The following is a 12,007-nucleotide window of genomic DNA, read 5'->3' as shown; positions in this document are numbered from 1 at the left end:
TATCAAATAGCGAATTATTTAATTTAAAAGTAAAATACACTACAACTTTTTTAACTACAAGAATGCTCTATCTAAACTAGATAGCTCATCACCACTATCGTTCTGTGTTTGCACCACCTGCGTCCGCTCTGAATTTCCCTTTTCAGCGGACAGCGACGTTTTCTTTGCGACTGGCGTTTGTGTTGCACTTCGCGAGTGTGTCTTTGTACTAACACCATATATTTTATGTAACAAATTTAATTTGTTACTCTTTTGACTGCATTCGCTACCGGTGCCTTCACGGGTGTAAAGTTTTCTACGACTTTCGGCGCTTTTACAACGCGCCTTGCGTTGATTCGACTGACAACAGTGACTCAACCCCTCGCGTTGGCAGGTATGTGTGAGTTTGCCTATATGAGGACCCCAAAATGTGGTGCCTTCCAAAAGTAGTGGTGCCGATTTGACGCGCTGACGCATTAATTCCATGTTTAGTTCATATTCGCGTTGTTGCATTGCCTGTTCTGCTTTGCGAGTGGCTAAACGCATAGACAGTATCTCTTTGTGGGATTCACTACAATGCAAAATAAAATGATGCGTAAATTTCTCACTTTCATAAGTTAAAAATTCCCTTACTTGAGAGACAGCGATTTCCACGCTGGTGTTTTGCGCACTTCCCAATCAAACTGCTTTGTGCTATCGTAATATGTGCAGCTGTTTTGCAACTCTTTGAGTTTCTTCTTCGATACCTCAGCTCTTAATGTTGCAGCGAGGTTGGGCCGCGCCACAGGATGTAAGGGCGATGGAGTTGCATGCTATAAATATATTTATATACATTTTTTTTTTCAAATAATCCAAATTTTTTCCGTAACATTATGAGCTTGAGGGAAGAAATGAAGCTCATAATAAAGGTATTAAAGGTAAATCTATAATAAAATATCTCACACTTAACATCTATGTATATGAAAATTTCTCGATTTTTTACCTTTTCAATATCCTTTTTTGTGTCCAAGTTGAATATTGAGAAAGGCACTTTAAAATCTCTTTGCTGCTTTTTGTCTTTGGTCCTCTTCTTTCGTCTACCACTTGAACGGCTTGAAGACTTCACAGAAGTTGTTTCACTACTCGGTGGTTCCAAAACTATTTTCGGTGGGCTCTTCTCTGGCGAGGTACTAAATAGGGAATAGTTATCACGAAATATGTGTGCTCTGAACTTTTAGACTTTGCTTACAGTCCTGATTTTTGGGTGAAATAACTACTGAATTTCGAAGGTGTGCGATTTATAAGAATTTGAGTTTCTGTGGATTTATCTAAACGTTTCTTGCTTTCAATATTCTCGCTTTCATTGCAATCGACTAAGCTATTGATGTCGTTGAAGGAAAAAGATTTTCTCAAAAATTTTCGCAAGCTAACAGTACTCGTTTTGGAACTGGGGCGTATGTTATCGCCAGTTTGCCTACAAAATTCGCGAAACTTTGATACACTAGGTGTGGTCGGGACCCTGTAAAAGTAAAACAAGGTGGCGTAATTATGGTCTGGAACAAATCTCTTTTCATACTTATCTGTACACTTTTTCACATCATTGCCTGCATTTGGAAATATGTTCGGGTTGATTTTGGTTGTTCTCCCCTTCGATTCCGATAAAGAGGCGAACGCATGACTTTGCTTGAGTTTCTCTTCAATGTCCTTTATTGTGTTTTGGAATGCTTTAACTTCATCCTCAAACTCTTCTTTGTAACTGAAAAACAAAAACAGTTGATTGGAGCAAATGCAGAAGAATCACTGGAATGCATTTTTAAGAACAGTAAAACCAGATTTCCCGCACTTTTTTATCTTATTTCGCCTCGTAAAGTCCATTTTCTGAGCAATGCTGAATGGAGTTCCGGACACAGAGCGCGAGTTTTCATAAACTTCTTGGTTGTTATATTTTTCAGCTTTCTTTTTATCGCTACCTTTACCAGTTGAAGGTTTACTCTTTGTAAGCTTCGTAGATTTGCCCCGCTTTACGTTGACGCAATGGGAAGACATGGATGACGTGGTGCTGCTCGCCTCAACCACACACCTCTGAGCAGATTTGGTGCGCAGTTCACAACAAGTGGACCGTAAAGTGTCCAGCGTGGAATAAAATTCTTCATTTGGCAGATGGTTAATATCGCAATAGTCTAAAAAACAGATCAGTATGTTTGTATGTAAATATATGTTTCCAAATATACGAGTATTTTCATTTGTCATTTAAAGTTTCATATGCATTTGCACACCTGGTATGCTGTCGTAAAGTTTCGCTAAGGAACGTATTCCACTGTTCGCCAACGTTGAGTCAACATTTTCAAATTCACTTGCATTCAGCGACTTGTTTGTGACGCTTAACGGTGTTGCTGTCATTCGACCCAAATATAGTTTCGGCCGATTATAAATTGGCGCTGGACAATTATTACATGGATCTATGGGTACCTTCAGGCACGAATGTAAAAAGGATCTACTAGTCTGCGAAGTCATGCTACTATCAACTTTTTTCTTGTGTGCCTTTTATTGCATTTCTTTATTAAACTCCTCTTGTTTACTAACAAAACCTGCAAACGTTCGCTTTTTTACAGCAATCTGTGCTGAGCATTTTCTTTTTTGTTGATTTATCAATACTTCCAATTTACCTGTTTTCAGTTGTTTTGGTCGTCAACGTAACCAAGGTAGGTCATCATTGTGTGAGTATCCGCCTTGATTGCTGTCCATTCATGCCTTTGTTGTTAACAACAGCCGTAATTGTGATAACCGCCAAATTGGTGATGGAATGTCGTAAGCCCGTAAGTGGTTTTTAACCATCAACGCGTAGTGAAGTTCAATATAATTGCTGATGCTGTTATGTAATATTTTATTAGCGCTTTAGTGGTTTTGCCTCCTTTTACCTCAGCAAAAGTTGCTATAACAACCACTTTATATTTCCACTCCTAATTCCTAGATCTAGTGAGCTAATACACGTAAAGAACTCTGAACTCCGTCCCACGGCAGTTGTGTCTTTGTTATCGGGACGCCCCGGATGCTAGTCCAGCCAAGCACTGTCGCTTCAAAAACGCTTCCTAAAAGTTTATGGGCAAATATTGCACTTTGTTACAATCATATTTGATAGTAATAATATATTATATATATATTGTATATATACGTATATTAGGCCGGGTCGATTTGTGGTGAGGCAAAAAAATCGCCCATTGCTCTGTGAAAATCATATTCTAGGGATCAAAATAAGAAACTTTGCCGAAGGAACCATACCTCTAAAACGAATTCTGATGTCTCCCAATTTGGGTCGAACTTTTTAGTTTCTTTTCTCATGTAAAGGCCAAAAATGGTGATATTTTGAAATGATTGTATGGGGAACCCCCCAGGGGAGTTCCAGGGAGTGTGCCACTGGCATGGGTGGATCGGCCGTCCAAAGTTAGTGGGGGTCGGTCATACATTTGGACTCGATTGGAGCACTCTAAAGGGGTCAAAGTGGGATTTTTCGTTCGATCCAAATTGGGGTACATCAGAATTCGTTTTAGAGGTATGGTTCCTTCGGCAAAGTTTCTTATTTTGATCCCTAGAATACGATTTTCACAGAGCAATGAGCGATTTTTAAATCGACCCGCCCTAGACCGCAAATGGTAGTCACGCACCAACGCGTTTGGCTACGGCTAATAATAAGAATATAATAATAATATTGATAATAATAAACCACATGTTGCACTCCTCCCACTTAAACTACACGAGGACTGCGCACGTAAGATAATGTTTGTTTTAGCCCTGGGCCAAGAAAGATACGCTATCAAGTCGATATTAAAAACGGTTCGTCTACTGAAAAAACTCATCAGATAAAAGAAGATACATATACAATCCACTTGATTGTGGATATTCCATCATTATTCTATGCCATCGATATATTAAAAGTGCTGTAGTGAAGCTAAAAGCTTGGCGAAATGGTTTATTAAGATTGTAACTTGTTTTACATGCTTTAAAAAAGGAAACCTAAAGTGCCTTGGTACTCGAAAGAGAACATTAAGGTTAACTTCCGGTCCTGTGAGCAGTTTAATACAAAATATTATTGCCAACATTTCTACATTGATAAGTTTTAGGCCACTATTCTATGAGGCTTCTCATTCCTATCGAAAATATCTTAAGGCAAAAACTAAAAACTGTTTTTGAATAGATTTACACATGCGAATTTCGAGTCATATTCTGATATGTCGTACTAAATTTGTAAAAAACGGTTTAGTGAATCATGTGGATCATGAATTTAACAACAACAATATAGAGCATTTAGTTAAATCTAATCGATTACTGTTGTTGTAGCCGCAATTCTAAAGAATATTGGTGGCGTACTTCAATCCACCATTGCAAGGAGGCATCTAAGCAATCATTAACTTTTATTTGAAACCACTAGTGCTTGGAGGAGAATAGTTGCGCTTACATAAGCCCCACCAAGTGGGGAGCATTTTTTATGCTATTCACCAGGAAGGGGCCAGTAATCACTAATTTGCTTACGGTTGTAGCAGCTTACAACTTTTGACTTCGATTAAGCCTAATTATGATAACAAACACTCGTTTGGGGTAAATTAAAGTGAAATGCAAATGTTATATGGAATGCACCGTAGTATGCAACACAAGAGGTTTCTTATGCTCTGATGAAATAAACAAAAAAACTATTATGGTTGAAATAAAAAATATGCGTTCCGCCAACCATCAGTTCTATGACACCAGAACGATCAGGAAATATGACCGTCCAAGAACTGCCACTTCAGAAGCGATCCTCAAATATTTATGTTCTTAAAAACAATTTTAGGTTTTGCATGATTTGAACAAGAGTTTTGTATCAAACAAGCGAAGAAAGAGTTATGGTTGATCAAGATATCGCATCCAAAATGTTTTCACTTGGACATAAGGCGAATAGCATTTCTAGAAAATGGCAATACGACCATCAAACCTTTATGTAAATATGTAGATCTTTGTAAAAATGAGTTTTCGATAATTAGACGACGTTTTGAAAAGCTTTGTCTAAAATGGGTTAAAATCTTACTATATATAAGCTGCAACACTTGTAAGTGCACCTCCAAGCATCAATCTTGTGTGGAACAAAGGACTTGCTATTTAAATGTATCCATTTTAAAATCTCAATAGATGGGTTGTGTGCTGCTGAGCTTGGCCGATGATTTACGTAACCTCTGCAAAAAGTCTCCTCATCCACTCCTGTACGAGGATGTTCTCGATAAAAGTGAGGCTAATATTACTTGACTGTGGCTGCAAGAGATATACGCCATGAGACGGCGCACAAATTTTTTGTGGGATTCGTAGTTGGGATTAGGGCTGCAACCCGCGTCCAACAATATAACTAGTTTCTATGCACGTACCGGCCTAGGAGAGGAATGGTTGGACTAAAGAGCGGTTCTATAAACACTCACACCGGGATAAAAGTTCTGTTGATGATTTCAACGATAGCGAACATTTCTCAAGGTAGTGACGAATATGACGATGAAGAACTCGAACATATATTGGTACAAATTCATTCCCCCCGACTAGGTGAAAACGTTGCAAGAGCAAAAATAAAGTTGGTTTGCAACAACAAGGGCCCTAGGTCAATACAGTACCGACTGAGGCTAAATGTTTTAACCGTATAAGCCAACTGCTAAACGAGATTTGGTCGGACGAATATAAAATACATTTGTTAATCTAAGCACACTACACAAGAAACCAAATGTTGGCGCTAATTATCGCTGGTTTACCCCTTACATGATCCTATCATTAGTACTGCCTGGGAAACTGAAGCCCGTATCAACCATTTGATTCGACTTTATCAGTGTGGTTTCAGAAGTGGAAGATACCTGTACTTTTTTTTATTTATTTTACATCTTCACATCTACGCAATGCAAGTTACAGAGTTTAACAATTTAATTCTAGTACAATAAGATGTCTAACAGTTAGATGTATGAAGGCATTTATAACTTTTTTTATTGGCTAAATTATTTATTGCTTTTGTTGATTAACATTTAGTTAGTGATGTGAACAATAAAACCCGTGCACGTCGCTCAAGAACAGCCGAAAATATTGCTGCCAACCCAGGTTTGTCCATTACTCGTCGTTCTTTGGAATTAGGCATTCCACAAACGTCATTACACCGTATTCTGCATAAATATTTGGGTCTTAAGGCTTAGTTAACACAAGAACTTAAGCCGACCGATCATCAACAACGTCGTGTATTTGCTGATTGGGTCGTTGAAATGCATGAAAATGATCCGGAATTCCATCGAAAAATCATCTTGAGTGATGAGGCCCAATTCCACCTCGGTGGCTTCGTCAACAAGCAAAATTGTCGGATCTGGGGCTCAGAAAATCCAAAAATTATTGTTAAAAAGTCTCTCTATCCTCAACGTGTGACTGTTTGGTGCGGTTTATGATCCGGCGGAGTCATTGGGCCTTACTTTTTCGAAAATGAAGCTGGAGCAACAGTTACGGAGAATGGATTGTGCTATCGAGAGATGGAATTGAATGGTATTGATCTGGACAATGTTTATTTTTCAACAAGACGGCGCTACGTGCCACATAAGCAACGAAACCATTGATATTTTACGGGAATAATAATAATTATTGGGAAACCCTTTAGTAATCGGGGAATTTTTTCGGTTTAATCTGGAGTATAGTATCTTTTATTTCTTTTTTTGTGCACTTCCATTTGGTCAGTTTCATCTAAGAGTGAGACACTTATAGTTGGGTACATTTATATAGAGGTGCTTCATCGAGAGATGTCAAAGCAGTCCTCTTTCTCAGACTACTGTCTGTTGCTGCAGCAGTATTGAGTTATTCTAAATACTTTTGGGTTTCTCGGTTTCTCTCAGTCATCAGTAGTTCTTGCATTTCTTTTGTAAGCGAGTTCAGACATTTTTGTCCTGTGGGCATCGTAGTCTTTTTTTGATATGTGTTTTTGCATTGGGGTGGAGGTCCAGACAGAGTATTTGTACGCAATTAGTGGAGTGTTCCGTGGCTTCAGCGATATCATCATCTGTTGTTTAGTGGTGGTTTGGTATTTAGAGAGTTGGCAACTTATTTTGTTTTAAATGGAACCAATCAGTTTTGTTATTGTAGAGAGTGCGTGAGGGCAGTACTAGTTGGGTGCTTAGTGTGATAAAATTTATAATTTTGGACTTTGAGAAAACTTTTTTTGGTGAAATGTGTTATGACTTGAAGGTAAGTGTTCAAAAGAGTAAAGCCGTTAAAGATACATCGAAAGTAGTGAAAAAATAAATAAATAAGATCTGATCTACTTGTCTTCGTGATTGGGTAGTTGTTACATCCCACTCGTTTATTGGGTCTTCTGGTGTTCACCAAGGTAGTATTTTTGGTCCCCTGCCCTCTGTGATTTTTATAACAACCACCATGTTTCATTGTACTTACTGTATTGCTTTTTTCGAATCCGGTATTGGGTTTTCTCCAGACTCGAATCCTTCCGTACGATTAAAAGATGTTGAACTAATACTCATCGCTTAAAATAACATTGTTTCAGAAACCAAGTGGCTTATTTTTATATTCCACTACGAACTCTCTCTTTTGATTTTTATTAACTTTGCTGATGAGTATGATGAGTGGTTTCTTTCGACCCATTCGTGAGCTATACCCGGCACGTTTCAAGGCCTTGCGAACTGTTTTCCGATGTACTTCTTTCGTAATCTCTGCACGAACTTATGCTACCACTTGCATTGAAGTAATTTTTTGATTCTTTTTTATTTTTCTTGTTATATAGTGTTCATCACTGAGGTCAGCTTACGAGGTCTTCTAGTATGAGGTTGGTTCTTAAGATTTGTTTCCTCTTTAAAACGCTTTATTATGCTGTAATGTATGCAATAAAACGTTTTCGATTCACCGTTTGACTGATTTCTGCACCGTTTGATAATTCTGCACATTCTTATGCAAAATTATTTTTCTTTCAGCTTCAGTTGTGTCTGCTTGTTTCCAACCCATGATGTACTAATACCGCGAAAGCAAGCCTCGAAATTGCCAAATAAATTGAGTTTCGAATGATCATATTCATAACGGGACTTATTCGAAAGTATAGGTTGCTTTGTTAGAAAAATGAAATCAGTTAAAATTTAAAATTCATACTTTGTGTGTATAATTTTGCCCCTTGAAAATATGAGTAATCGTATGATTTTCGTTAATATTTTATTTATGGAGTAAAGTTTTGTTAAGTTTATTTTAGTTTTAAATAAACAATACATTAGTTTTTTCCCAAGATACAGCTTCTGGAATTCAAAATTAGTTGTTGTGTGAATAATTTTGTCCGTGTGTGTAAGTTAAATAAGTTACAGTTAAGTCATATTCCATACCTGCCTTATTAGGAGATTTGGTTCAGATTTAAAAATCTGTACACGACTCTTGAGAGCATTTAATTTTACATTCCCAATAGAAGTCTTCGGACTTAAGATTTGGACTTTTCTACGCCTAAGTATAATTTTAATTACGTTTAACTTAATTATTCAGGTAAAGCTTAGTTATATAGCATTAATATGTTTAATAGAGTCTGTAAGAATGCTGTATTTCTAGATTATTATTATTAAATAAATAAATAAATAAATAAAAAGGAAGAGCCAAGCTCAACAGGGCTTGCAATAAATTTCACAAAGCAGATGACATATTCATAAGTTTGAACTCATATTCTATGATCACATACTGCCAGCACTGATTTGGCTTGTAGCGATTTATGCAAACATTTTAATTTAAAAAACTTGTTTTTGTAGTATGCTGTTTTTTTTTTTTGTATAATAGTTTTTATTTTACGTGAAATATATACATGAAATTAATAAATCGGACTCTTTTTCGTTTCAATGTACATCATGCAACACTGCCACTACCAATTGGATGCCACTACAACACTGTGCCGAACTGTGCCTTCACTGAACGACCACAATTGTTTAACTATCAGTCATCAGTCTTGTCGTGAATTTCTTAATGTGTGGTTTATTTCTATGAATTTTATTCCAATTGGTGCTATTTAAGTAAATTTGTGAAAAAAATATTAACGCGCATTTAACGAAAAAGTGGTCGCAATCGCTATAAAAAGAATTGGGTTTAAGTAATTAAAATATATTATATTAAACAAGTGACTGACGCGAATTGGCACATTTCATCTGCGCCACAAATCGGAAACAGCAAACAACGAGAAAATGCGTCTCGCCGTCGGTGCAACAGCAATAATTGTTGCGCTGTCGCTCTTGTCTGTTGTAGCTGGACAGGATGCCGATGCCGCAGAGGAGGTGAGTCCTGAAGACAAAATAATAGTAACTGCTTCTGCTGTTGTTTTTTATTTTTGATTTAATTTTTTGCAACAATCATTGGGACTAAACGATAGCGCTTATTTTGATTGCTTAGTTGAAATTTCATACGGCTTGTAAATAAATGCGATTAATAAATAGCAATCAACTAATATGCAACATGCACTAATACGAACACCAGGTGTTATGCGAAATAACAAAACATATAAATATATTTTTAAGTGGAGTGGTAGTTAGTTAACTGCGCCTCCTAGATCGGACACATTCTGCTAATGATTCATTACTCGACTGATTCGAAAATGCTACTAAATCTTTTTGAATATGTTACAAATTAAATGCGCGCACGATTATACAATCATACATGCATATTTATATGTATAACGAACTGTTCCGCATTTTGAATAAAAAAATAGTGTTTCTTTTGCATTTTGACGAGTTCAAAAGCAAAAAATCACGGGGAAAAAGAAAAGGAAACAAAGAATATTGGCTATTGGGTCATTGGGTTTTCATAAAAGAAGTAGCAGGGTTGGTAAAGGCTGCCTTTTTTGAGAATAAAAGCACCCTAACAATATCGGTGGCACTTATAAGAGTTACTTTGTATCCTTTTATTTTAAGTGAAAGTGCTGACATTTTTTTTTTCGCTGGTTTATTGTTACCTCATTTTAAACCTCACAATCTGTCTAGCAATAAATTTGCTTTACACAAAGAGTATATTTTCTGTTATGCCGTAACGAACTTGTTGATTGACAAGTGTTATTTCAAAATTATCGCCTTTCAGTGGGATGAAAACATTGAATCTGCAATATCTGTCTGTCTGTCTAGGAACGTGTAATACTTTTTAAAGCTCTTTGTCGGAGCGACCCTAAATGGATGTACATAAATCAGGATAATTTTGACATCGGCTGCAGACACGCCTGCCGAGGAAACGTTTAGTAAACCATCTTCATTGTTCTACATTCTTACTCAAGCTCGACAGCATACATTCTAGCTTCTGCTTGATTGATTAAAGCTGTTCGTCTAATAGACATAGACTATGTAAAATCACTTCTAATTGGGAAAGTACTTATACACGAGAGTAATACGCAATTGAAAACAATTGCGAATACCTACATTATCAGCAAACACCATAAGAGTTAAGTGAAAAGAATAAACGCCAATGCAAAATAAAAACGAATAATAAAAATAATATGATCCAATTCTCCTAGTTGCAAAACCAACCTTAGCCATTTACGTTCATGTATACATATGTGCCTCTTTATGCACTGAAAATACCAATAGTGAGTAGAGCGGACTGTAGAGGGGCAGCGTCGGAGATCACGACGTCTGTTATGTTTATTTGTGTCAATTGTTATCAGAGTAGTATTGTCGGATGATTTGATTAATTTGCTGTATCAATTTGTATTTGCATAGTACGTACTTAAATAGACTTTCCGTATTTCAAAGTATGAGTGAGTATGAGTGACAATATGTTCGTGGGACCTGTACGGTATATGTATGCATTTGCAGTTAGCTGTACATACATATATCCTACTGAAATTTATTGGTTCTGTTTTCAGCAGTCGGAACATAAAGTTTCATTTTATCAATAAATTACAAATTATGAAGCTATTCTTAGCGTTAAATAAACCAAATTAGAATTATGGGAAAATATTATATTTATGCACACTTATATATGCAAGCTATGAATACAGCACATAATTCCGAAAAGGCTGTTTAATGAATATTATTGTATAATAACAACATTAATATGCATTAATACATACACATGAATGTGGCCATAATATTCATAATTAATTCATAAACGTGAAATCAAAGCTTTGGTTAACATAATTTATTAATTATATGCAAAACAAAACTTGATTTTGATTTTCTGATTAAACAAGTGGATATTTTATAAAGTACCTTTAAAGGGCACCGCCAAATAAAAATATTGTTATCAATTTTTGTTGTTATAAGAGTATAGATAAAAGGTTCCATATACATTTTTGGCACTATACCTAAAAATTCAGGTCGTTGTGATAACGTTTGTTTGTCGAATAGGGCAGATGCAAAAACTATTAATTAAAAAAATAGTAATAAATAAATAATATGTAGGAATAAAGTAAATGAAATTTGTACGGGTTGCTATTAAAATAACTGGTTCGTTATATAGCGTTTCATTTCATGACGAACTTTGACGGAGTTATGTATTTCGACTTGAATGTGAATGTTTTTTATTAGATGTTAGCACGCGGAGCTCTACTAATTCTGAAAAACAGGTTTTATAAAAAATTATAATATAATATAATTTTTTTTTGTTGATAACGGGAGTTCCAAAATAACCTGAATTTGTAAATCATGCACCAAATAAAATATTTTTTAACGAAAAGCATGTTTTTTCTTAATTAGATTATTTTTTTTAATTATTGGAAATATCAAATATAAAGGGTCTTTCAAAAATTACGCCTACGTGTCAGTAATGTATAATTTTGACATTTATCAAGCAAACAGATTTACAATTTAGCGCGATAATATTAATATTAATATCATTTAAAGTTATTATGAAAATTGTTGATCTTTAAGGACATATTCGTAATTTTTTGGTGTAAATAATCGTCGGAAGAGTCGACAATTCAAGGTAGGTTAGATGGCAAGAGTACTACGGGCGCACTAAAAGTACCACTTGGCATTTTGATACCTTAACACTTTATCGACCGGTTGTAGTTGAGGCTGCCACTCAGTAAGTACCGGCTAAATTTTCACTATGC

General features: G+C 35.9%; 2 protein-coding genes across 3 annotated transcripts in view; one reads left to right on the top strand and one right to left on the bottom strand.

The window, feature by feature from the left end:
* Positions 1 to 54: 54 nt before the first annotated feature.
* Positions 55 to 2,555, bottom strand: LOC128871744 (uncharacterized). The gene is made up of 7 exons (XM_054113770.1): positions 2,235 to 2,555; positions 1,802 to 2,138; positions 1,535 to 1,714; positions 1,208 to 1,477; positions 962 to 1,148; positions 613 to 791; positions 55 to 550 (listed from the first exon to the last, which is right to left on the bottom strand). Exons 1-7 carry the CDS (start codon positions 2,470 to 2,472, stop codon positions 55 to 57), a joined length of 1,887 nt encoding a protein of 628 aa, XP_053969745.1. The 5' UTR covers positions 2,473 to 2,555.
* A 6,356-nt stretch (positions 2,556 to 8,911) lies between these two features.
* The window catches only part of LOC128871743 (putative cysteine proteinase CG12163), a 64,836-nt gene continuing 61,740 nt past the window's right edge, over positions 8,912 to 12,007 (top strand). For both annotated transcript variants that reach the window (XM_054113768.1, XM_054113769.1), the window contains exon 1: positions 8,912 to 9,242. In XM_054113768.1, the coding sequence (XP_053969743.1) occupies positions 9,153 to 9,242 (90 nt within the window). In that variant the 5' untranslated portion in view covers positions 8,912 to 9,152. The remainder of the gene's footprint in view (positions 9,243 to 12,007) is intronic.

Source organism: Anastrepha ludens, chromosome 2 (assembly GCF_028408465.1).
Source record: "Anastrepha ludens isolate Willacy chromosome 2, idAnaLude1.1, whole genome shotgun sequence".
In the NCBI taxonomy this organism is placed as follows: domain Eukaryota; kingdom Metazoa; phylum Arthropoda; class Insecta; order Diptera; family Tephritidae; genus Anastrepha; species Anastrepha ludens.
Note: the sequence above shows the minus strand (reverse complement) of the source record. Positions and strands in the feature narration are given on the sequence as shown.

What these genes read in the sequence shown, in the direction of transcription:
- LOC128871744 (XM_054113770.1), bottom strand. Translation starts at nt 2,472, where the DNA reads ATGACTTCGCAGACTAGTAGATCCTTTTTACATTCGTGCCTGAAGGTA. An exon ending in GTGAAAAAGTGTACAGATAA is followed by an intron (nt 1,478 to 1,534) that starts GTATGAAAAGAG and finishes TTACTTTTACAG; the next exon opens with GGTCCCGACCACACCTAGTG. An exon ending in TGGAAATCGCTGTCTCTCAA is followed by an intron (nt 551 to 612) that starts GTAAGGGAATTT and finishes TTTGCATTGTAG; the next exon opens with TGAATCCCACAAAGAGATAC.